Below are 27,370 nucleotides of genomic sequence, written 5' to 3' on the forward strand. Positions count from 1 at the left end.
CGAGGTCACTTGTGTCCTGCTGTGTTTTGCCCCCTCCAGTCAGCCCATCTCGAGGTCACTTGTGTCCTGCTGTGTTTTGCCCCCTCCAGTCAGCCTATCTCGAGGTCACTTGTGTCATGTTGTGTTTTCCCCCTCCAGTCAGCCCATCTCGAGGTCACTTGTGACCTCTTGTGTTTTGCTCCCTCCAGTCAGCCCATCTCGAGGTCACTTGTGACCTCTTGTGTTTTGCTCCCTCCAGTCAGCCCATCTTCGAGGTCGCTTGTGTCCTGCTGTCTTTTGCCCCTCCAGTCAGCCTATCTCGAGGTCACTTGTGTCATGTTGTGTTTTCCCCCTCCATTCAGCCCATCTCGAGGTCACTTGTGTCCTGCTGTGTTTTGCCCCCTCCAGTCAGCCCATCTCGAGGTCACTTGTGACCTCTTGTGTTTTGCTCCCTCCAGTCAGCCCATCTCGAGGTCGCTTGTGTCCTGCTGTCTTTTGCCCCTCCAGTCAGCCCATCTCGAGGTCACTTGTGATATGTTGTGTTTTCCCCCTCCATTCAGCCCATCTCGAGGTCACTTGTGACCTCTTGTGTTTTGCTCCCTCCAGTCAGCCCATCTCGAGGTCGCTTGTGTCCTGCTGTCTTTTGCCCCTCCAGTCAGCCCATCTCGAGGTCACTTGTGTCATGTTGTGTTTTGCCCCCTCCAGTCAACCCATCTCGAGGTCGCTTGTGACCTCTTGTGTTTTGCTCCCTCCAGTCAGCCCATCTCGAGGTCGCTTGTGTCCTGCTGTCTTTTGCCCCTCCAGTCAGCCCATCTCGAGGTCACTTGTGTCCTGCTGTCTTTTGCTCCCTCCAGTCAGCCCATCTCGAGGTCACTTGTGACCTCTTGTGTTTTGCTCCCTCCAGTCAGCCCATCTCGAGGTCGCTTGTGTCCTGCTGTCTTTTGCCCCTCCAGTCAGCCCATCTCGAGGTCACTTGTGTCATGTTGTGTTTTGCCCCTCCAGTCAGCCCATCTCGAGGTCACTTGTGTCCTGCTGTATTTTGCCCCTCAAGTCAGCCCATCTCGAGGTCAATAGTGTCATGCTGTGTTTTCCCCCTCCAGTCAGCCCATCTCGAGGTCACTTGTCATGTTTTTCCCCTGCAGTCAGCCCATCTCGAGGTCACTTGTGTCATGTTGTGTTTTCCCCCTCCAGTCAGCCCATCTCGAGGTCACCTGGGAACAGACTTCTTCCCCTGCACCCCCGAGCCCATCTTCCCAAGGGAGACAACTTCCAGCAAGAGACAGGTTGGTAATAACCTGATGTTGTACCAAGTGTCTGTTTGGTCAGCAATGACAACAGTCTCAGAGATTTGTGTAGATCTGCATCAAGCAGTGTTCCTGTTTTCCGGTAATTACCCGTTTTGTTACCAGTAAAATGAGGCTTGAACCGGTAATTGTTGTGACTGCCAGTCCCTGTGGACCGGCAAATAAAGTACCTTGTAAATCTTTGTTGTTGAACAAAACATCATCGATAGTCAAAAAAAGTATACTTTTCGAATGAAGTTAGCTCGTCTGTTATCATCAAGGTTTCCCATTGTCTATTTTGAGTGCAAGGAAATAATATTGTCTATTTTGAGTTCAAGGAAATGATATTGTCTATTTTGCGTGCAAGGAAATAATATTTTCTATTTTGAATTCAAGGAAATAATATTTTGCTTTGCTTTGAGATTAAATAAATATCTATTTGTAGTGACCTAGTCTCAAGTGAAAGTAAAATATTCAGAAATAAAGAGTAAATTGTGATTGAACTTAGTGTGAATATGTGTAAATCTAAATAAGTTACTTCAGAAATGACATCACTGAATTTGTCAGCCATGAAAGTACTCTGCATTGAAATTGATGTTGAAAGAATTTAAACCAGGTAATTTTTATACGTTTTTTATTTGTTCCATGTTGGGACTGACAAAAATTAGGTAGGATTGGTAATTTTTATAGTTGCCAATCCTCTGGGACTGGCAGTTTCAAAAGCCGGCAGGAAATTGATATAGGAGGCAGATATTTGTCCCCAAGGCTTTAATCATGTTAATGCTTAGTTCATTATTGCATTTAATACATATGTATACTTATAAGCCTATTGCCATTATTGCCTTATTGAAGGTGTCCTGCAACCTCATTGTAACATTGTGAGAGGTTCTACCTTCAAGTGAGATCTGCCGAGTGGTTTTACGTTTGAATTGTTAGACCTTCTTGGAGGTTTTACTGTTGAAATGTAAGACCTTCTTGGAGGTTTTACTGTTGAATTGTAAGACGTTCTTGGAGGTTTCACATTTGAATTGTAAGACCTTGGAGGTTTTACTGTTGAATTGTGAGACCTTCTTGGAGGTTTTACTTTTGAATTGTAAGACCTTTGAGGTTTTACTGTTGAATTGTAAGACCTACTTGGAGGTTTTACTTTTGAATTGTAAGACCTTGGAGGTTTTACCGTTGAATTGTATAAACAGCCTCTTAAGTGCATCTAATATTGATTTTTGACTGATTAGAAGTCATGATTCTTTTCACATGAAAATTTCCTGATGAGAATTGAACCTGCAACCTCATTTTACATTCTGTAACCCACTGTTGTCCCATGAGGCACTGGGGCAGGTGATGAAAGGGTGTTCAATCCTACATGTCATGACTTCACTTCTCATGGTCTCACTATAAGGTATCCCGACGTTTTCTCATCCTTTTTGGTATTTCTTAGTTAGTTACAACACTCGTCAATTTTGGTATGTAAAAGGCAACTAACAGGATCGGGTGGTCAGGCTCGCTGACTTGGTTGATGCATGTCACGGTATCCCAATTGCGTGGATTGATGCTCATGATGTCAATCACTGGATTGTCTGGTCCAGGCACGATTATTTACAGACCGCCGTCATATAGCTGGAATATTGCTGAGTGCAGCGTAAACAACAAGCAAACAAACAAATTTAACTGTAACATGCACGATCACACTCGGCTAGTGATGTCTGTATTATCATGCAATACGTACAGAGAAGTACCAGTTGTTGGTACCCTGGGTGTTGAAACAGTCACTCATGTCAGCTGCTGCATGTGTTGTCAGGCCCGGAGAGGTGGGAAGCAGGCCACAGGACGTGTTGACAGCCCAGGAGACGCAGTACCTGCAGGGAGGTGAGACCAGGACACATACTGTCTACAGGGGCGGTCGGGTAGCCTAGTGGTTTAAGCGTTAGCTCGTCACGCCGAAGACCCGGGTTCGATTCCCGACATGGGCACAATGTGTGAAGCCCATTTCTGGTGTCCCCCGCTGTGATATTGCTGGAATATTGGTAAAAGCGGCGTAAAACCATACTCACTCACTCACTACTGTCTACTTCGTCACGATATGGCTGAAATATTGCCGATATGACGTTAAACTTTAACTCACTCATTCACTAATGTCTACATTTATGGAAGAAGGAAAATTGGCCAGATAATGTCACAGAGAACTTGCCATCAGGGCTGTATGAACAAACAAAATACTATTCTTGTTGGCATTATGTTGTACCGCTTATATAACTGGAGGATCTGTCCTAACTCTGACTTGCAGGTGGGGTGGGGGTATATTTGATAGATACACAATATATTAATGTGTTTTTTTTTTGTATGAAAGTATTTTTATGAATCAGAATGATATAACATTAGTGGAACATAACCAGAACCCATGCACACGCTTTCCATCGTATGATCCTGCACTCTACTTGGAGATGGTTGTCATTAGTCTAAAAAAAATAATGCATATAATTTCTTGGTCCAAGAAACACTTCGCACACGATGGCGATTAGAAAGAAGAATGAGTTGGCAGAGAGATGCAGGTGTCAAAGCGTGGAAGGTTGCTGGCACGAGAGCATGTTATTGACCCAGCTGTTGGTCGTAACCATAGAGATGCTGGGGTGTGTTTGGGTTCATGTTTTTGTTTTAGAAGCTGGAAATATGATTCAAGAACGTTTCCACTAGGATAGAAGAAGATAGAAGATATGCATAGTGTGAGGTAGAATAAGTCTATAAATATAGAAGTTATACTAAAATTTCCTGTTTTGTTCTTTGACATTCCAGTCATGCCCAACATGAAGAAACTACAGAAAAACTTGAGACTCGTCTACATCCGCCAGCTCTTCACTTGAGAAACACTGGCAGCACTGGAACACGCAACATCAGGAAGACGCGACGCAGTCGACAAGACCACGTGCCATCGCATGGAGGAGAGGAGCGAGTGGGAGACGGAGACAGACGGGAGTCAGATGAGAGACGAATGTCGGCTTTAGAGCAAGAGGGAGAGAAACTTGAGTCAGACGAGAGACATATGTCAGATTTAGAGCAAGAGGCAGCGTTGTTGAAGTACCTTGTAGAAGGGTCATGCGGAGTCAACAAGGGTATGACTGTCGGTGGTTACAGTGTTGGTACAGACGAGGATTCGTCCATCAAGGTTTTGTCTGGCGTAGGTGGAACAGGAGATGCTTCGGATGAGAGGTCGACAGGTCAAAGGGAAGCGAGGGACGGTGAAGGAAATGATAAGTCTTGTGACGGGGCAGTGGTCATTGATGTGGATGAATGTTTAAATAATGAAACAAAGTCAGTAGAAGCTAAAACACTCGGAAATAAGGAAATTGTAGAAAGAAAGGGAGATAACTCTTGTATCGAAACAATGGACATTGATATGAACGAATGTTTCAAAACTGAAACAATATCTGTAGGAAATAGTAGCACAGTTGGAAGTAAGGGTTTCAGTCCTGTTTGTGTTGGTGTGGAAGAGAAGGATGGCCGTCTGACCCGAACATCAGAGAAACATGTTTCCCGGATTGAACAGATTTTACAACTGACCCCAGAAACTGAATATGAGGGGGAAAGGTGTGGGTCGGATGTTAGCGGCGATGGGGGTCTGTTATTTCAGTCTCAGGAAGTCAAGAAAAAGGAAAAACCAATAAAATCTAAACTCAGCATCTATACCGGACGGGCAGCAAGGGGAACCCCAGGAGGGAAGAACAAGATCGAAGCAACACAGAAGTCTCAATATGAGACAGACTTTCATGAAGGAAGTCCTCTCAGCAGCATGGATGCTCCCAACTTGACTAAGGACTTTCACAGTGTTGGTCCAGTGAAGACGTACAGCAAGGCTCAAGTGAGGAAGCATCAAAAGTCAAGCATGGTGGCACAGTGGATAGAGGAAGCACAGCATGCCACAGACAAAGGAAACTTCTCTCAGAATGATTCTCTGGCTAGTAACCATTGCAACATGGTGTCAAGGAATACAGAGAACTGTGAACCGATTGCGATTAATGTAGACAGTGAAGTTGAAAACTTTGGATTCAGCATTTCTGAGAGCGATGCAGCTGGGGGATCAAGACCAAATGTTGCTAATTCGGTTGAGGGAATTCAAGAATCAAGGCAAAAGACACAAGCACCTCCGGCCAACAGGAGGAGGATGTTTAAGACAAGAGGGACAAAGGAGACGGAGGTTGTTTCAACAGGGAAGAAAACTACAGAGTTGGAGCTGCCATCGTCAGACCCGTACGAGTTCAAGAGTAGTCAGACAGTGAAACCAAAGCAGAAGATTCAGAAACAGAGAGGAAGAAAGCCTGGGAAAAAGAAGGGGAACAAATTCAGTTTGAAGATGGCTGATCTCCAGACCAAGGAGGCCAGTTCGTCTGAAGTGGGAGGAGGTGTAGAGTCTGATATGACTACGAAGAAAGACAAAAGCAAAGCTACAAAACATGTCCATTTCGCTTTGAAAAGTCCTGATCAGGAACTGAGCAGCCTCATTGAGAAGATCGGAGACGCTGAGGATCATGATTTTGCATTTTGTACCCAGGATGCTGTGTCCAATATGGCTGAGCAGGGAGGAGATGGTGCTCAACTGGTTGAAGGGTTTGGTGACGTGATGCATGAAGACATTGAGATGATTGATTGCGATGACACAGTCAAGGGCAGCTTTGGGAACGGTCCAACAGATAATCTCAAGTCACAGACCACCAACTCTAGTTCCTCCAACTCAAATGACACGGAGAAGTCTCAGACTATGTCAATAATACCACCAACACCGATGTTGTCAGCTGCTACAGGTCAACCAGTTAGGAGCATTCCGCCATCACATATGGCCAAACATCGTGGACAGGTCAGCAAGGTGACCACTGACCCCAGAAATGATGAGGTGCATCTGACAGATTCAGATTCATGTAGCCAAATGCCTCTTCCCATCCCTCGCAAGAAATCAAAATCTGCTGGTAGAGAAACAAAGACAGATGCCGAGAAACTGGATGTAGGGGATGTGGCATCATTGGCAGAGAGCTCCGGACAGACTCACATTTCACTCACGCCCAGTGTGGAGCTTGTCCACCAACAGGATGTGAATACTGCCAGGCAAGGTAAGATATCTTGATATCATCAACGTTACCTGCCTTTCTCTGATTTTTGATGGCAGGTTTGCATGATCTACCAATTTCTAATCATTCAGAGCCAGAAAAAGGGTGGAACTAGCTGAAATTGATATGCATGTTGTCAAATACATGACACATGCTGTGTTCATAACTGCTTACCATTGTTAACAAAACTCACGAAACCGCTCAGAATGCACTGTTATCCCAGCGAAATAACTTTATCAAAAGTATCCATTATTTGAATTAATATATTTTATATCCCTTTCACATTCACATGTGTAATGGGTTGAAAACCAATATCAGTTAACAAAATGATCCAACTGGCGAGTATGTTTTTACGGCGCTTTTAGCAATATTCCAGCAATATCACAGTGGGGGACACCAGAAATGGGCTTCACACATTGTACCCATGTCGGGAATCGAACCCGGGTCTTCGGCGTGACTGGCTGTTCCGTCCCCGGCCACTTCGGTGGCCGCTGGGTCCACCGGTACGGCGGCGGCTCCCGTGGTCACCGGTCCTTCCCCCGAACCGTTGCTCCCGCTATCGGTTAAGGACCGCGTGGCCATGGTTTATGACCTCTTTCAGGACATGCCACGGCCCCGGCCGGTACCGCGGGGAATCCACGGCTCTGTGGGTTCCTCCGAGGTATACGATGAGTCTTCCGACACGGCTTTCCCCGCATCAACCTTGCTGCGCGGTATCAAGCCTTCCGTGGAGAACGCCTTCGCGGCAGCCTCCGGTCGGGGTCTCCCATTGCCTCCGACGTCGTGGAGAAAGGGTTTATTCCCGGTACATGACCTTGCCTTTCCCGAGGCTGGTCCTACCGCGGAGGCCCATGTTGAGCGGTAGGGTGTCTGTGCCCCACTGGCTGCTACGATAACGCAAGCTACCTTGCACCAGCTGGACGCCCTCGCTCGGCACTCCATGCTTGTCATGTCTCACGGAGACACTTACTTGGCTGCAGCGGCCAGTCTGGTCGAAGGTTCTCCCACGGACCGTGACCAGGGCATTTACAACTGCCTGCTCAGTTTAAATGCTTCCCTGGAGTACGTTGCTGAGGACTCTCGGCACACACTTGCTCTTGTTGGGTCCCTGCATAGGCGCCTGGGTGCCGCTCCAGGCTGCTGCGGCCGTAGGTCTTAGGGGTCGGGTTCTTCTTCCTCTGGGAAGAAGCCCCGCCCTGAGGGCTCCGGTATGGGCAATCAGCTGCCCTTTCGCGGGAAGACGGGGAACTGAGGGAAGCCCAAGTCGTCGCAAGGGCCCCTCCAGGTGACTCTGATTGGAGGGGTTCGTATGCCGACGGCGCCAACTTCGGTTGGCCCTTAGGCGAACCCGAGTCACTTGGCCCGGGACGGTTGCGCCTGCCGCAGCCTGTCAGGGCCTCTCCTTCCCCAGTGGGAGCCAGACTCCAGACTTACTGGGAGAATTGGGAACAAGTGTTCGATGACCCGTGGGTGGTCAACACGATTCGGTACGGCTATCGGCTAGATCTCAAAGCGAATCCGCCGCTCACCGTTGCCCCGTTGGCAGGTTTCGATTCGGAAACCGATCTTCCCATCCTCGCCGATGCCATCGGCAGGTTGGTGGAGAAGGGGCAGTACGGGAGTTAGCTCTACCAGAAATAACACCGGGGTTTTACTCCAGGATATTTCCCGTTCCCAAGTAGGACAGTGCCGAACTCAGAATGATTGACACGTCCGCTCCCTGGCTGTTCACCCGGTTCGCCACCCCCATAGTGGGGTTCCTCCACAGGAGGGGTGTCAGGTACTTCGCGTACCTGGACGACTCGCTAGTTGCAAATTGAATGACGGACGTGCTGTCTCATCAGCTCGATTTTGCACTTTGGCTCTTGGAGCAATTGGGGTGGATTGTCAATCTCCCCAAGAGCGAGTTAACCCCCTCACAGAACTTGAAGTTCTTTAGAGGTCGGTTCGACACGGTGACCCATCGCCTCTTTGTCCCCCCAGACCGGTGGCACAAGATTCAGTCGATGATTGCCAAAGTCTTAGCGGTGCCACAGACTGTTCACTTTTGGGAACAGCTGTAAGGGCTACTTGTGTCCGCCCTGGACTGCACCGATCGGGGTCGTCTCCAACTCCGCCCGCTGCAACGGTTTCCAATCCAGTTGTTAGCCAAGGAGGAGAACAGTGATCGGCTTCGTAGATCGGCTCCGCCCGCATCTGGAGTGGTGGACGGTCCCTACAATGTCTTATCAGGAGTCTCTATGCGGCCCTACCGGGCCACGTTGAACCTGTATACAGACGCCTCTCTAGTGGGCTGGGGCGCCCATCTAGAGGGGGAGGTGAGCTCAGGGCTGTGGTGCGTAGACGAACTAGGTCTTCACATCAATTGTCCCGAGTTCAAGGCAGTGATAAACGCAGTCAATCACTGGAAGCATCGTCTCATCGACGCCCGGCTCATGCTGGCGACCGACAACACGACGTTAGTGTCCCATGTGAACAAACTGGGGGGAACCCACAGTCACTCGCTACTCGATCTCACATTCGAGTTTTACGCTCTGGTGGACAGTGTCCCGTGCAAGGTACGCGCCCGTCACATCCCAGGTGTGCGGAACGTACTGGCCGACGCTCTATCGAAGCCTCGGGATCCGAGATCCGAGCCCCACAGGGCAGTTCAATCTGCACGCGTGGATGTTGTCACCGAGCGTCTGAGGAGTAAAGGTGTTTCTTGTCGGGCGTCTCGGGCATACGTTAGTATGCATCGTGATTCTACCCAGAAGGTGTAAAATGCACGTTGGGTTATTTTCACGAAGTGGTGTTGTAAACATCACTTTCATTCGCCAGATAAGGTATCTGTGCAGGATATTGCTCGTTTCATGTCTCACTTACGAGAGACCCGGAAACTCTCCATTGCCAACTATGTCTCTTCCGTTGCTACGGTAGGGGATGTTGCTATGGGAACCAGTCTCTCATAAGAGCCGGTGATTCGGGGTATTATCAAGGGTTTCAAACAGCAAGATCTTCAGAACAGCCGCCTTCGGGCACCGGCCTGGGATCTTTCCTTAGTGTTGAAATCACTTACGGAAGCTCCGTATGAACCCTTGAGTAGTGCTTCGTTCCAGCATGTGACTTGGTAAACAGCATTTCTCCTCTCCTTTGACATGGGCCAAACGGAGAGAGAATTCACTGTAAGATCACTCAAGGAAATCTTACATCAAGCTGATCCTGAGGACAGATCGCTGTGATCGGTTAGGTCCCTTAAGTATTATCTTAAGGCTTTGAATGAATGCAGACAAGGGCGTGACCGTCTGTTCATATCGTGTAACCCTAATCGCACGGTTGACATAACTCGCAACTCGATTGCGTTATGGCTTCGTTCTGTCGTCAATCTGGCGTACCGGTCTCGGGGGTTACCGGTAGCGGGGTCAAACCGCACGAGATCAGGGCGCTAGCGGCAACATTTGCCCTACACTCGAATATCTCTGTTCGCAGAATATTACGAGGTTGTTACTGGTGTTCTGACTTGGTTTTTTCCAATCATTACCTCAAACAGGTAGCTGATAACGACGTGGAGAGTGTACACCGTCTTGGGCCGCTGATCGCGGCGCAAGTGGTCACCTAAGGGGTGTGCCCAGCGCAATTCCGAACTCCTCAGGCGTCAGACCTTGCACGGTGGTCAATCTGGGTCGACTCCAATGTTCCCACCGCCGTGGGTACAGGAGTTGGGGTCCCGCAAACCAGCGCACTCACACCACAGGTGAGGGCGGATTTTGTGTGCTTTGTCCTTATTTGTATTTTGACAATTATGTATTTAATTGTCTGTCGTGTATCCCAACCTTGTGATGCATGCTTAAAAATACTGGAATTAGGTCACGCGCCTAATGCATACTTGAAGTAGGCTTGCTCTAGGATATATTGTCCGAATGAAATTAATTTCCCTCTTATCGACTGTTTAACCTGATCTAAGATTTAGCTCACACAGATACAGTGTTCTCATCCGCTGCGGCGATGAAATACCTATCCAGTGGGGCCGTTTGGAGTCACCAATCATTTAGCAAAGACGATTGAGCCTTACGGTATGTGCTTGACAGTGCTTTGGTATTCCTATAGGGTAACGCCTAGCTAGGTGCATGCGCATCGAGTGCTTCCGCCTTGGTGTTTACTTCCGCTGGTCGGAAGGAACGCTAGCAGTCAGGATTCGGGTTGTAGGTGCTCCCCACCGCCTACTGTGGTAGTCAGCCTCGGTATAACAGTGGTAACGTATTACTTAATGTAATTTGTAGAATTTTCCTATTCGGAATATTCTATCAGTAATACGTTACCACTGGGCTGCTGCCCGCCCGTCCGTCCCCCGAGCACTTGCTCTCGCAAGAGACAAGAGTGAAGGATGTCACATGGCAGCTAGGTGGCTACGCACGTGCAGCATGAGGTAATTGAGATCTCTGTGGTAGATTTCGCTATAGCAGCAGTTGTGGGAGACAACAGCCTCGGTACAACAGTGGTAACGTATTACTTATAGAATATTCCGAATAGGAAAATTCTACAAGTTATTTCCCACACTCTTGACAACAGCAGCATTTTATGAGTGCTTCAGACAATAATACCATTGGCTAGCCAAGCACACATACCTGCCATTATTAAAGTTTAAAAGCAATTGTCTGAGCAAGAATTGTTTTGCATGTATAATTCAGCCATAACAGCATGTGTTCAATCCTGCCAATCTAGCAAAGAAATGTTGTTTATGTTTGCAAATCGTTTAAATAACTTTTAATGTTAGCTCCAAAGCACTTGTTAACTATTAACTATGGTCGCATGTTTCAGTTTAGTTGCTGTGATTAGTTCCTGAAGAAATGGCAGCAAATAAATTGAAACCAAAGTATTTTTGAACTTATCAACATGATCAAAGGTACAGATGACAACAAAGCGGCAATTTAATAAACTTATGACAAATTATAAAAGAATTTGGTCTTTACTTATACTTGTGTTTTATTGGTTATTACTTTGTTAAGTCAAATAACACTTTCCAAATGTAAATAAACAAACATGTGCTTGCTGTCTCAACCTACATAAACTAACATGTGCTTGCTGTCTCATCCTACACAAACTAACATGTGCTTGCTGTCTCATCCTACATGAACTAACATGTGCTTGCTGTCTCAACCTACATAAACTAACATGTGCTTGCTGTCTCAACCTTCATAAACTAACATGTGCTTGCTGTCTCATCCTACATAAACTAACATGTGCTTGCTGTCTCACCTTACATAAACTAACATGTGCTTGCTGTCTCATCCTACATAAACTAACATGTGCTTGCTGTTTCATCCTACATAAACTAACATGTGCTTGCTATCTAACCTTACATAAACTAACATGTGCTTGCTGTCTCATCCTACATAAACTAACATGTGCTTGCTGTCTCATCCTACATAAACTAACATGTGCTTGCCGTCTCATCCTACATAAATAAACATGTGCTTGCTGTCTCATCCTACATAAACTAACATGTGCTTGCTGTCTCATCCTACATAAATAAACATGTGCTTGCTGTCTCATACTACATAAACTAACATATGCTTGCTGCCTCATCCTACATAAATTAACATGTGTTTGCTGTTTCATCCTACATAAATTAACATGTGCTTGCTGTCTCATCCTACATAAACTAACATGTGCTTGCTGTCTCATCCTACATAAACGAGCAGGTGCTTGCTTTCTCAGTTCACTTGCTTCAGTGTACAAGATCAACAGCTGTAATTGAAATGAATCATATTTGCCTTCTGTAGACAATGACGTCACTCAGGACGACCTGCCGTCTTCAGGAAACAGCTCATCCACAGAAGACCTCAACATTTCTCTGGAAAACACACAGTTTGAAGAAGCTAATCTAGGTATGCCTGATAAAGTCAACTTTCTCCATTTGATCTGTGAACTTTCACTTTAACTTGAAGCTCTGCACGAGGCTCCGTGTTCCCAGCATCCTTTGCTAGTCCGACCAAATGGATTGGGTGGTCAGGTTTGGGGACTTTGTTGTCATCATACCACAGCTGTGTTGCTCATAAAATCAATCTCTGGATTGTCTGGTCCAGACTTGTTTGTTTCCAGGCCACCATCATATTGCTGTAATATTGCTGAATAGAGTGTTAAGCAACGAACAAACGATCAGATCAACTTGCAACTCTACAGGTGCTTGTTTTACTGTTGACTAACTCTATTTTGTGTCTGTTTCAGACATCCAGCCTGATGAAATCAAGAAGCATCTGTCTCAGATGTCAGAAGACAGTCAGTTGTCCAAGGCTGAAGGATGCCCTGGACGTCATCGAGATGGAAGCACTGTAAAAGATGCTGATGGTGACAAGACCCCCAGCCAAGGTAGACCATCCTCATCTACTAGCAAGCAGAGGAATACTGAGGAAAGACAATCTGTAGTAAGCCTCAATCAAGCACCTTCACAATGTGGACTGTCCTCTGCTGGTAGAATACATCACAAAGCACAGGAACGACAATGTATTGTAAGTGACAATCCAGGATGCGCTCTAGCTGACCAGTGTTCAGAGGATGAGGTGGAGACTATTGCTGCAGACACTGCTACCACCATGTGTAATGTTCCACACAACTCACACAACTCACACTCTGTGACTACTGCAGAGAATATGGGCGCTGCAAACTCAGGGTCTGTGATAGCAAAACAAGATGAAGACAGTTGTGAGGATAGTGGTATGGCTGTTGGTATTGAGAAGCTCGGGGTTCCGGATGGTAAAAGTCAGAGTGAAGATGCTACTCCTGAAAGTATAGAAGAAGAGTCAGTGAACTTGATAGAAGATACTGCTGAGACCAACAGAGGCAGATCTACGAGGTCGTTGAGAACTCGAGCAGGCAGACACGAGGCAGCCGGCAGTGCGACCACATGTAAATCTAGAGTTTCTCGAAGGAGTTCAAACAGAAATAAGGACCCTGTTATTGAAATAGCGTGTTCAGATACGGAGGAGGCTGTAGCTATTTGTAATGTAACAGACTCTAGGCAGGAGAAACAGAAGTTAAAGGATCCAGTACCGGGAATCTGTCACGTGGACAGCCAGGTGTCAACTCTCCCCACATCCCTGCCTGTGGGATGTGATGAGCTGACCTTGCCCCCAGACGTGTGTGTCGGTGATGACCAAGAGGCTGCTGATGTTGTGGAAGTTGATGGTGGAGCTGCAGAAGCATCTGTAGATGTTCCTGAAACTGTGACTGAATCCTTGAGTCTACTCGAGCAGCCAGATGAACAGGATGTGACACCTGGAAGGTCGGGAGAAGCCTCCACTCTTGAAAGTGTCTCCATTCTTAAGAATTCTGACATTGATTTCAAAACATCTAGGACAAGGAATAAGAATAATCAACAGAAGGATTCAACTGGAAAAGAAATACGTCAGAATACACAAGCTTTTGACAGAAGAAGCAAGCCTCAGAAGAGAAAGCGCCTTGAAGCAGGTGACGGTGATGAGGACACTTCAGCCCTGCATCAACTCCAGGACTCAGCTGAAGCTCCAAGTATTCCTGAAGTCAGCAGTGCCCCTGTTACAATTACACTTGATGATTCAGATGATGAGCCTCTTGTCATTCATAGGCCGAAGAGGAAATGTTTCTCTCTTGATGGAAGTCCTCTGCGAGCTCGATCCAAAGAATCCAGGAAAAAATTAAGCAGGAGGGCAAAACCATCCGCTAAGAAGTCTCTGGAGGTTGAAGGAACATGTGTAAACGTAGATCACGAACCAATGGACACTGACGTGCGTGGGACTGTTGAAAGCAGCAACTGCAAAGGACATAGTTTGGATAAAAATTCTGGCCATGATAAAAAATCAGAGTTTGACATTGTATCAGTGCATCACAAACAACAGTGTGTTGATGATACTCCACAGCTTGTGAATACTATCTCAGACAGCAGTCAGGTCCAGGAATCCATGGAGGACATTTTTAACCGAAATACAGAGCAGTCATGGAACATAGTCGTTGCTGGAGCAGACGATGCATCACAGAACACACTGGTGCCAACCTGCAACGATGATGATGTTGACAGTCCCACATGTTCCCCCGAACAAGCCACTGTGAAGGAGAGGAAGTCACAGTTCTTGGATGCAGATTCAAGTGATTCTGACAGTCCCCAGACACCAAGATCGGTTAAGAAGGGTGTTAAAGCTGCAAGAGGATTGGCTTCACTGAAGAAGAAACAGCCGAGGGAAGAAAGTGCCAGCAGTCCAATTGTAATTTCCTCGTCAAAGTCTTCATCAGGGAGAATGCCAGATTCTGTGAATCAAGACATTAGAGTTCAGTCTCAGTCGACCTCATCACAGGAGAGATGTCCACCTGCAAAGCAGCAGTTGTCCTTGACAGATTCTGAATGTGTCGGTCCAACTCCGAGTGATGTAACTCATGCTGGACCTGGTTCTGGGAGCAGATCTCGGAAGATGAAAGGAGCTGATTCCATGAGAAGGAAGAAGAATGTGTTGGCAAGTGACAATGAAGATTTGGTATCAGGGTGTGAACTGTCGGGAAGATCAAAGGGAGAAGGGAATGGACTGAAACAAAGACACAAAGGTGAACGTGCTTCACGGGTTAGTCTGCCTCTGATTCATCCATCCACTAAGTATAAGGCTAAATCCAAAAGAAGGACGAAACATGTGTTGTCAAGTGATGATGATGATGAAGTTGCAGCAGTTGAGTCTTCAGGGTGTGAACTCTCGGGAAGATCTAAGAGTGAACCATCTGGACATAAACGAAGATACAGAGTTAACTGTGAAATAAATCTCCCAACAGTTCAGTCCTCCATTGAGGATAAGGCTGATGACGACATTGTGGTGTTGGATGACTTTGAGGAGCCTGCGGCCAGGACAGAGTGTTCCAGCTCTGATGAAGAGTTTGTGCTCCGGGATGACGATGAAGTGATAAGGAAAGCAGACATGCCGGAAGGTGACGCAATGTTTGCAGACCTGCCACAGACAAGCTCCCCTGTCCATGCCAGTAGCCCTGTGCCAGACCCTGAGGATGAGGTGAGTGATGTTCTGTGATCTGTTGCTTCATTGATTGATAAATACATCTGATTGAGATGGCTGTGTGCTGTTATCTTACTGTAGTGATCTTGCTGTGCCATTGCTGAATCACTGCTGTATCGATACTAAATAACTGCTGTATCGATACTGAATCACAGTTGTATCGATACTGAATCATATCATTATCAATACCATCTTCCCGATGCAAGAGTGTTAACTGACTATAAAAGTCCAGTTTCCACCCTTGCCGAACTTGGCTGGTATTATGGAGTTAGAGTTTAGCTGGACTAACGAGTCCATGCATAGTCCAATCCAAATCTCGCAATGAAATCGAAATCCGGTTCGTAAACTGACATGCAGATTTTGGTCGATTACAGGATTTGCAAAGCATTTGCTCTGCCAACTCGGTGTCAACAGATATTTACCAAATCTTTTCATGTTTTTGATCAAGGTGCTCAAATGATTTGATGCATTCGTGATGTAAGATCCGTTTTACCACAATAAAGATCTTGATGATCGATCAGATTGTCTTCACTGGGCGCCACCATTTTGTTTAAAGCAAATGCAAGTGATACGAGGGGTAGAATCTTAATGGCCCATAGGAGAGGCAGAGAAGGGACATAACTCGTAATAGCCACTGGTGGCGCTACGATCGAGCTCAGGAATTCCAGCGTAGTTCGGCAAGGGTGGAAACCATGAACAAAACAGGCTGCACAGTGATTTCTCAGTGGGAGAATAAATCCATTATACCCCCCTTTGAAGCAAAAAGCTGCATACTATTTCCGAGTCAATCAAAGTTAACCTTGGCTCAATCGAACAGCTGTTTTCTATCAATTAATAATTTGCTTTATTTCTTTCACAACAGCAGATTAAAACATGTCGGTGAGATAAATTTGTTGTAGCAGTATCACTCGGGAATGTGGGGTTTTATGCCAACCGTCTCCGGCTCATATAAACTTGATAAAGCCTAACACCGGATGCATGAAAACCCCATGTTACCCTCGTGTTCATGTAAATGCAACAGGTTAAAAAATTCCCAAGCTATTAATGAAACCCCTGTAATTCTATTAACTTTTAATATATATACATCAACATTTTTTCTATTAATTATGTATTTGACATTGGCCATACAATCACGACTTGGTAAACAAGATTTGCAATTACTCTCTGTTTATATCTTAAACAGATATTGTTGCCAGTAATGTTTACTTTAAGGTAGCCAAGTGGCAAGCAGTAGATAAATTTAGGTCTCCAGTCGTAGATTAAAGTCACATTTGGCCACCAAAATGGTCGCTACTTAGAGGGCTGATAGATTATCACGACTGATGTCTTTGTTATCTCCAACTACTTCTGTGCTGTTTGCATCTCCATCATTTGGGTGTATCAGAGTGATGAAGCTCCTGTTGGCGTGAGGAAGACATCTCGACACGCCATCATCACAGACAGTGACAATGATGACAATGACGATGATGATGATGAGAATGATGATGGCGACCAACAGATGAACTTTATATCGTCCAGTGCTTTCTCTAGTCAGAGTGATGTCCTCACGACACAGGTAGGCGCATCAATCAATCAATCAATCAATCAATCAATCAATCAATCAAATCAACACAGGTAGGCACTTCTTCAATCAATCAATCAACACAGGCAGGCAATTCATCAATCAATCAATCTTAAACCATATAAAATCTTTTGTCGTGACGTGCTTGCAGCAACAAGGAAAACTGGAAAAAGACTTGGAGAAAATGAGAGAGGAAATCAGGCGTCTCGAAGCTATGAAAGATGATGGTGCTGGAGAGGATGTAGATGGGACCATGGTGGAGGTGGCGGAAGATGTAGCAGAGGCAGACATTGTGGAGGGTGAGGATTCCGGGTTAGAATTGGTCCCCAACACGCTATCCTCTGTGAGGCATCTAAGTGGATTGGTTGGTCTGTGACTTGTTCGATTGCATGTCATTTCACCCCGACAATTCGGATATGTCAATCACTGGATTGTCTGGTCCAGACTTGCCTATGTACAGACTGCTGTCATGTAGCTGGAATATTGCTGATGGCATTAAACCAACAAGCTAACAAACAAGCATTTTATTCAACAAACCTTCTCTTTAAATCTATACTGTAAATCTCACTTCAGATTACTGCAAGGTGTCGACGCCTGATGTGATCCCTGCATCCAACAAGACAAAAGATGGCGACGACTCATCCAGTGATGACGACCTGTTCCTCAGTCCGAGGTCGCCTTCTCCCCCGCCTGACTTCGACAGACTCCCCAAGCCACGGAAGTCAGCTGAAATCATCAAAGCCTTTGAGATAATTGAGAAGTTTAAATCTCCAGACCGTTCCAAGTCTTCCAGAAGTCGGACAGTTCTCAGTCCACTTCAGACCGGCAACCTGGGAAAGCCCAGATCGGAGAAGATTGTCCTCATCACAAGCGGACTGAACCGAGAACAGGCGGTGAGATATTTATCTTCATCATCAGATTTTGATCTGAGGACCTGTTTCCAACAGATTTTGAATAAGAAACACATTCTATGAATCCAAATGAATAAATTACGTATTTTAAGAATATAATATATTTTTTACTTATCCTGCATTACTCCTTAATGCATTCACTGCTTACCTTGCGACAAAGCAAACGGGACAGCGTACCGGCGATGGTCCTGGGTAACGAAATAAACTGTTCATGAGTCCCACTTTTCGTACCCCGCCGTCGCTGTCATGTGACCTCTCGTGACCTTAGGTCACCTCTTCACATCACTGCCTGTCGTGCTACAGCACAAATGTGTACCAGTGGAGCTCTTGTTTTGGATTTATTTAGACCTTCAGTTTTCGTCTACAATTCTAAAATTCATCTGTGACGGGTGATGTATTCTTTTCATATTACTCTCAACATGTGAAGTTGCATATGATTTATTTAGGCGTATAACAACTCTGTCTATTTTGAATTGTGTTACAATTGTTTGCCTGCCAGGGTAGTAGATTTGTTTACAATTCTCAGCTATGTATGTATAACATATTTATGTGTTTTTAAATACTACTAGCTTTGGCGTTTCATCGAGTTGCGTATATACAAATCATTAAATACACTTTCAACTTGTTACCAAATTTGTTACCAACTGCTAAAGACCTTCATCCACGTTGTTTAACGTGCACACAAAATTTGTGCGCCAAATTCTAAATGTGTTTTTGGTGTTAATCTCTCCTCAACGAGCTTTACGAGGTATAGGCAGGTCACTCACAAACGTATTTTGCAGCAATCCTGTCATTAGACTAGGAAGATGTCACAATCGCTGATTAGCGAGGGACATGGTTCGGTCATTACGACGCAACCATTATCTTTGACGGGTAATACGTTGACCGTTACTGTTACTGCTGAAGTGCAGGCACCACCGAAAACCTCAAATCCAGAGGATCCTGTGAGTATTATAATTGACCCTAATCTTCTGTCGGCTGAGAAATCTACATCTGCTAGATCTGTGAAGATTGCGCCAGCTTCTCAAGATGCCTTGACGGGGGTAGCGCAAACCCAAGCCGTGTACAAGCCTACACCATTGAGCATCGCGTCTCATATGCCTGCACCGAGCGCAGCCACTGCCTACAATGACGCCAGCCCCAGGGCTATCAGCGTACAATACTACACAGGCAGCGCATGATCAGCTTAGCGCTGTACCAACTTATCCAGTGCAGCAGATGCAAGCTTAGGTGTCAATACCATTACAGAACACTAATTGGATGCAAAAATCTTTTGCAATCCATGTGGCAGCAGTCCATGGGACAATTGTATTCTGCTCCCACGCCTACGCCAGCGTTAGAAATTGGCACTTGTCCTGTAGTCCTTGCCAAACTGCCCAGTAGTAAAGGTATCATAAGGACTAGGTGAAATTTGCCATTTTTAGGGGTTTTGCTATATGTTATCATTATAAGGACCAGTGGACGGAAACTGTTAGTTTCTACCCCTGGCCTACGCATATGTATCAGACACCTGCGTCAGTTACATCTACAGCACAGATCTTACCACCTACTCCAGCGCCTAACGTATATAATACTCCCATTGTGCGTCATAATACAGCGCATTCAACGTTGAGTAGTACCTGTTCACCTGCGCGTACTTGGACATCAACACATGACTTCTATTCACCAGGCAGTTCATCTAAGCCCTCGGTCAGAGGTAGCACTACACATCGGAGTAGAAGTCGTTCACCATCTAGACGCACACGTCAACATCGTTCTGGTTTCGTCGGACTATTCTAATGGTGAAGAGGGAGATTCCTCGACAGAATGGAATACTTACCTTGGCCTGGCACAAGTACCTGATTGGGTAGCTGACCGCCTCATTTCAGTACCCTCCCCGGGTAACGAGGTGGATAAAAAAGATACTATTTGGACCTCCCATGTCGATTCCGGTCGACCCTATAATGTCAGATATGATTAGATCTTTGGATGAGGACTTTTCTAGGCTTTCAAGCCTCCCAGGTTTAGGAAGGATGAATTTCCTATTCATGGCTTTGAGGCAGCAAACCAGGCACATATTTTAGACGAGGATATACAGAGAATGACAGGCTCGTCAAGGCCTACTACTCTTAAGGTTCAGGATACCAACTAGATCACCTCCAAACTAAAGTTGAGTTTCAACAGCGTCAGATTGACCATATGAGAAATCACCTTAAAGCCACGTTGGCAGAAATAACTGTCACACGGAGACTTGGTTATTTAGCCCTATCTACTTGGGACTCGGAGTTTAAGCGCAGGTTGTTACGTCAACCTTAGTCTTCCCTGTCTCTGTTCAATGAACAGATTACAGACACGCTTGCCAAAGTTTCCAGTTATGCTAGGGATGAGAAGGCTGTCAAGGCTTTGGAGCATGTTTCTCAGAGCTTATCCCAGCGATCAGGCAAATACAGGCCTAGACACGAGTCTCTCAAGGAAGGACAGGCGCAGGGCAGTGGCAGTGGGAAACCTCAAGGTTCTTATCAATCCTGGCGTGTAAATACCACAGTAAGTGAGGGGATAGGAGGGGCAAACACTGAAATGTTGATCTCCCGCCCCCAGTCGTCCAAATTGCCGATACCCCTGTAGGCGGGAGACTGAATCGATTTTGGAAGAACTGGAGCATCCTCAAGGACGATTACGTTCTCAACGTTCTACGTCACGGTTACCAACTAGACAAAGAATTATCCAAGAAAGCAACATCTGCTATTAAAGGCCAACATAGACATTCTGTTGGAGAAAAGATTATTCACACTCTAGCGTTAAAAACAGTGTTTTATTCTCACATCTTCCTGGTACCCAAGAAGGGCTCAGACAAGATGAGTATGATACACATTCTCTCTGTTTTCAACGAACGTTACCTGAAGCGTCCACCCTATTTCTGCCTCACCACGTTGAGGCTACTCAGAACAAGCATAAAAGCGTTCGATTCTTTGATCAGTCTCGATCTGCAGGATGCATATCTGCACATACAGATCCATCCCAACGACTGCAGGTTCCTCAGGTTCTAGTTCAGTGGGGTTCACTGCCAGTGGGCAGTACTCCCATTTGGCATTTCAGTGGCCCCGTGGCTATTTACACGAGTAATGAAGCCTATAACTGCGTTTCTACACCTGAGGAACACTCGGTTCAAGTCGTACATAGACAACTGTCCCCTGTGTCATCAACACACGCAGACATTAGTATGCCACTGGGATTTCTCCAGAGAGCTAATATATCACTTGGTATAGATAATCAACGAGGCGAAGTTCGAGTCTGCTTCATCATTTCGACTCCAGTTCATAGAAGGCCTGTTCCAAACAGACCAGGACCTCCTATCGGTCCCGAGGGACAGATGGCACAAAATTTTACGCCTCCTGTCACCTGCTCTTTATCAACCATGCACACTTCATCAATGGCAAGTGTTATTAGGGTTAATCACCTCAGCCCAGGATCTAACCAACAGAGGCCGATCACAATTACGCCCAATACAATAATTCCTGAACCCTTACATCAGGAGTCAGGATCCACTCAAGGCCATCATGCTACAAGCTCATCTAAGGCCTTACCTCATTTGGTGGACGGTAGAGTCGAATGTCTTAGGAGGAGACTCTTAGTCTTGGTTATCCCCGAATCAACACCCATTCGTAGATGCCTCCCTTCAGGGGGGGGGTGCTCACCTGCGAGACCAGAAGGCCTCAGGGCTATGGTCAGGCACTCATCGAAAGTGGCACAGAAACAATTTGGAGTTGGAAGCCGTAATTCTGGCCATATCTCATGGCAGAATCAACTACAGTCAGCCCAACTCGCAATATCCACAGACAACAGCACTTTGGTGTCGTGTCTGTGCAATCAGGGAACAACGCACTCCCGCTCGCTACTTCAACAGACATATAGATTTTACCATCTAGTGGATCGTTTCCAACTACAGTTCATAGTTCAGCACATCCCCGGATGTAGAAACATTCTGGCCGATGCTTTATCGCGTCCAGACAGGGTAGCACGTACCGAGTGGACACTTATCACATAAGCGTTCGAGTTACTGCTTCAGAAGTACGGGCAACCAAACATTGACCTGTTTGCTTCTTGCCAAAATTACCTACTCATGACGTATGTCTCCCCGTTACCAGATCCGCAGGCTTGGGCGGTGGAAGCATTCAGCATTCCTTGGGAAGGGCTAAAAGAGTATGCTTTTCCGCCACCAGTATTACTTCCCAGGGTAGTAAAAAGATCAAGACTTTGGTCACGCCCTGGTGGCCGGCGAGAGGGTGTTTCGTCGAGCTCAGAAATCTAGCAGAAGATGATCCACTACCCCTCCCACAGTGGTCCAACCTACTAATCCACCCTCACAGCAAATTGCCTCATCCAACACCAGACAGATTCCGTCTGCACAGTTGGTTCATCTTAAAAAGGCGTTAAGTGCAAAGGGCTATTTGGCACGGGCAGCAAAAGCTACAACGTTAGCTCATTGTCCTTCTAATAGAGGTGAACCCCTCTATGCATCGTCATTTTATGACCTCACCACGAAAACAGCATTTCTCTATTTTAGCCACCGCATCCTTCAGGCTTATTCGATCCCCAATTTGGATCCGCCGAGAGCGAATAATCCTCATGAGATCAAGGCACTAGCCTCTACCATGGCGTTACACAGCAATTGTGCTATTAAAACAATCATGGAAGGATGTTTTTGGAGGTCAGACACAGTTTTCGCCAGTCATTATCTTCGCAATGTGACTGTCCAGGACGTCGAAGGTGTACAGAGTTTTGGGCCGTTGGTTGTAGCCCAGCAGGTTACCAGCCCCGGACGCAAATAATGAATTCGCCCTCTACAGAGCCAATCCATTTCCTGTGCAGTCGATCAGATTTCGCCAGTGGAAGAATATTAGACAATCAATTGTCCACAAGGCTCTATATTGTAGAAAGTAAAGATTTGGCTAATGAGCTATTTGTCTTTATTACTAAAGATGTATAGGGAGCTACTCTTTAATTCCTATGTTCAATTGTTTTTCAAATTGAAATAACCTGACCGTAATCGCGATTTTCTCAACTTTTTCGCTTCACGGTTTATTGACCAACTGGTGTTGTACCTTCAGGGTGTGAATTATTGAGGTTTCTGTATTCTGAGGGTTTCAGAAACCTCAAAAGTCAAAAGTATGTTTTTCTTAAGCTTGGGTGACAGGCAGTGATGTGAAGAGGTGACCTATGGTCAGGAGAGGTCACAGGACAGTGACGATGGGGTACGAAAAGTGGTACTTATGAACAGTTTATTTCTTCACCCAGGACCATCGGCGGTACGCTGTCCTGTTTTCTTTGTTGCAAGGTGAGCAGTGAATGCATTAAGGAGTAATGCAGGATAAGTATACAAATGCGAAAAACCATACTCACTCACTCACTCGACCTCACCTGCTTGCATTCTGGGAAAAATAAATAGTGATAAATAGCTGAGACTATGGACAGATTGTTAGTGAATGAGTCCTATGGTCTGTTTGTTTGGTTGTTTGTTGCTTAACACCGCAGGCAGCATTATTCCACCTATATGACGGCGGTCTGTAAATAATCGAGTCTGGTCCAGACAATCCAGTGATTAATATCATGAGCATCATACCATGCAATTGGGATACGATGACATGCATCAACCAAGTCAGCTAGTCTGACCACCCTATCTGTCAGTCACCTCTTATGACAGGCATGGGTTGCTGAAGACTTCTTCTGACCTGGATCTTCAAGGGTTGACTTGTATGGCAAATTAGGGGTAAACAGACCTGATGGTACACAGGAGTAGATGCCTTGACATCCAAATTCATTTAAAATGTGTTTTGGGTTTTTGTACCGTTTGTATTACTATTAGAAAACTACCTGTTCTTGAGCGAGCTCTGTCTAGTTTTTGTACCTATTTCAAATAAATTCCTTCCTTAGAATTCACAAATATATTAAGCAATATTTCAGTTCCCACAAAACCATGACTTGTGACACATGAAGACATAAATTGATAAAACAACTGTGTAGGTGGCAGGCTCTATCTGTGAGGACATGCTTACCCTTTCCATGGACACCTGGTGTCATCACTGATTTTTAATGATCCATTTATAGGATTTTCCTTTTACTCCAAGTGGAATCTGTTTCTGCAGATTATTCTAACATTACAGTGACAAAGCAAAGCATTCTGAAAGAGGAAATCTGTGAGAAGCCAACAGTTCCTTGTTTCTATGTGGATATCCTGGATATCATACTGGCGGCCTGTTTGATATAATGAATGTATGCATGGATATCCTGGATATCATACTGGCAGCCTGTTTGATATAATGAATGTATGAATGGATATCCTGGATATCATACTGGCGGTCTGTTTGATATAATGAATGTATGCATGGATATCCTGGATATCATACTGGCGGTCTGTTTGATATAATGAATGTATGCATGGGTATATCCTGGATATCATACTGGCAGCCTGTTTGATATATTGAATGTATGAATGGATATCCTGGATATCCTGGATATAATACTGGCGGCCTGTTTGAAATATTGAATGTATGAATGGATATCCTGGATATAATACTGGCGGCCTGTTTGAAATATTGAATGTATGCATGGATATCCTGGATATCCTGGATATCCTGGATATAATACTGGCGGCCTGTTTGATATAATGAATGTATGCATGAATATCCTGGATATCATACTGGCGGCCTGTTTGATATATTGAATGTATGCATGGATATCCTGGATATCCTGGATATCATACTGGCGGCCTGTTTGATATAATGAATGTATGCATGGATATCTTGGATATAATACTGGCGGCCTGTTTGATATAATGAATGTATGCATGGATATCTTGGATATAATACTGGCGGCCTGTTTGATATAATGAATGTATGCATGGATATCCTGGATATCATACTGGCGGCCTGTTTGATATAATGAATGTATGCATGGATATCCTGGATATCATACTGGCGGCCTGTTTGATATATTGAATGTATGCATGGATATCCTGGATATCATACTGGCGGCCTGTTTGATATGATGAATGTATGCATGGATATCCTGGATATCATACTGGCAGCCTGTTTGATATATTGAATGTATGCATGGATATCCTGGATATCATACTGGCGGCCTGTTTGATATGATGAATGTATGCATGGATATCCTGGATATCATACTGGGGGCCTGTTTGATATAATGAATGTATGAATGGATATCCTGGATATCCCTTAACTATTGGGCAGTTTGGCAAGGACTACAGGACTAGTGCCAATTTCTAACGCTGGTTAAATGATCTGCAAGAATTTAGTGATGTGAAGAAAGTAACTGAACACTGCATTGTGGTCAGAGAGTTGTGACTGGTGAACTGATGAGCTGTGACTGGTGAACTGATGAGTTGTGACTGGTGAACTGATGAGCTGTGACTGGTGAACTGATGAGCTGTGACTGGTGAACTGATGAGCTGTGACTGGTGAACTGATGAGTTGTGACTGGTGAACTGATGAGCTGTGACTGGTGAACTGATGAGCTGTGACTGGTGAACTGATGAGCTGTGACTGGTGAACTGATGAGCTATGACTGGTGAACTGATGAGCTGTGACTGATGTTTTCAGACGTCTGTCCAGGAGTTCAGTAAGGTCACCGGCAGTGTCTTCTTCCCCAAGTTCAACAAGACCGTCACCCACCTTGTTGTCAAGAAAGGTTTGTCATGGAGACTTACGCCACACTCTTTTGTGGTTCATGCATATTTTGGGCTCTCTGTAGCTTTGTCAGCTAAAAAGCTGTATCTTTACTTGGAGCATCCTACCACGGATGTTTCAGAAACTTGCAAATTTAATGTGCAAGGATGGTGAATAACATGTTTGAAGTTTGTTTTTTTATTTGTGGACAGTTTGTGTATGATCCCAGTAATGGTGGGAGGACAGACTGTCATGACGTGGGAGGACAGACTGTCATGACTTGAGAGGACAGACTGTCATGACGTGGGAGGACAGACTGTCATGACGTGGGAGGACAGACTGTCATGACGTGGGAGGACAGACTGTCATGACTTGAGAGGACAGACTGTCATGACGTGGGAGGACACACTGTCATGACGTGGGAGGACAGACTGTCATGACGTGGGAGGACAGACTGTCATGACTTGAGAGGACAGACTGTCATGACTTGGGAGGACAGACTGTCATGACGTGGGAGGACAGACTGTCATGACCTGGAAGGACAGACTGTCATGACTTGGGAGGACAGACTGTCATGACTTGGGAGGACAGACTGTCATGACTTGGGAGGACAGACTGTCATGACTTGAGAGGACAGACTGTCATGACTTGGGAGGACAGACTGTCATGACTTGGGAGGACAGACTGTCATGACTTGAGAGGACAGACTGTCATGACTTGGGAGGACAGATTGTGTTATGACTTGGGAGGACAGACTGTCATGACTTGGGAGGACAGACTGTCATGATGTGGGAGGACAGACTGTCATGACCTGGGAGGACAGACTGTCATGAAATGGGAGGACAGACTGTCATGACGTGGGAGGACAGACTGTCATGACTTGGAAGGACAGACTGTCATGACTTGGGAGGACAGACTGTCATGACTTGGGAGGACAGATTGTCATGACTTGGGAGGACAGACTGTCATGATGTGGAAGGACAGACTGTCATGACTTGGGAGGACAGACTGTCATGACATGGGAGGACAGACTGTCATGACTTGGGAGGACAGACTGTCATGACGTGGAAGGACAGACTGTCATGACTTGGGAGGACAGACTGTCATGACTTGGGAGGACAGACTGTCATGACGTGGGAGGACAGACTGTCATGACGTAGGAGGACAGACTGTCATGACTTGGGAGGACAGACTGTCATGACTTGGGAGGACAGACTGTCATGACTTGGGAGGACAGACTGTCATGACTTGGGAGGACAGACTGTCATGACTTGGGAGGACAGACTGTCATGTCTTGGGAGGACAGACTGTCATGACTTGGGAGGACAGACTGTCATGACTTGGGAGGACAGACTGTCATGACTTGGGAGGACAGACTGTCATGACTTGAGAGGACAGACTGTCATGACTTGGGAGGACAGATTGTGTTATGACTTGGGAGGACAGACTGTCATGACTTGGGAGGACAGACTGTCATGATGTGGGAGGACAGACTGTCATGACCTGGGAGGACAGACTGTCATGACATGGGAGGACAGACTGTCATGACGTGGGAGGACAGACTGTCATGACTTGGAAGGACAGACTGTCATGACTTGGGAGGACAGACTGTCATGACTTGGGAGGACAGATTGTCATGACTTGGGAGGACAGACTGTCATGACGTGGAAGGACAGACTGTCATGACGTGGAAGGACAGACTGTCATGACTTGGGAGGACAGACTGTCATGACTAGGGAGGACAGACTGTCATGATGTGGGAGGACAGATTGTGTTATGACCTGGGAGGACAGACTGTCATGACTTGGGAGGACAGACTGTCATGACTTGGGAGGACAGACTGTCATGACTTGGGAGGACAGACTGTCATGACT

General features: G+C 45.8%; 1 protein-coding gene across 1 annotated transcript in view; it reads left to right on the forward strand.

The window, feature by feature from the left end:
- Positions 1-27,370, forward strand: part of LOC124116660 (serine-rich adhesin for platelets-like) — a 54,060-nt gene that overhangs the window by 8,630 nt on the left and 18,060 nt on the right. Inside the window, exons 5-13 of the mRNA XM_046478092.2 lie at positions 1,171-1,262; positions 3,061-3,128; positions 4,053-6,358; positions 12,118-12,222; positions 12,563-15,357; positions 16,745-16,915; positions 17,073-17,220; positions 17,495-17,814; positions 25,431-25,518. Coding sequence (XP_046334048.2) covers positions 1,171-1,262; positions 3,061-3,128; positions 4,053-6,358; positions 12,118-12,222; positions 12,563-15,357; positions 16,745-16,915; positions 17,073-17,220; positions 17,495-17,814; positions 25,431-25,518 — 6,093 coding nt within the window. The remainder of the gene's footprint in view (positions 1-1,170; positions 1,263-3,060; positions 3,129-4,052; positions 6,359-12,117; positions 12,223-12,562; positions 15,358-16,744; positions 16,916-17,072; positions 17,221-17,494; positions 17,815-25,430; positions 25,519-27,370) is intronic.

Source organism: Haliotis rufescens, unplaced genomic scaffold (genome assembly GCF_023055435.1).
Source record: "Haliotis rufescens isolate VD_foot unplaced genomic scaffold, xgHalRufe1.0.p SCAF_43, whole genome shotgun sequence".
Taxonomy (NCBI): Eukaryota; Metazoa; Mollusca; class Gastropoda; order Lepetellida; family Haliotidae; genus Haliotis; species Haliotis rufescens.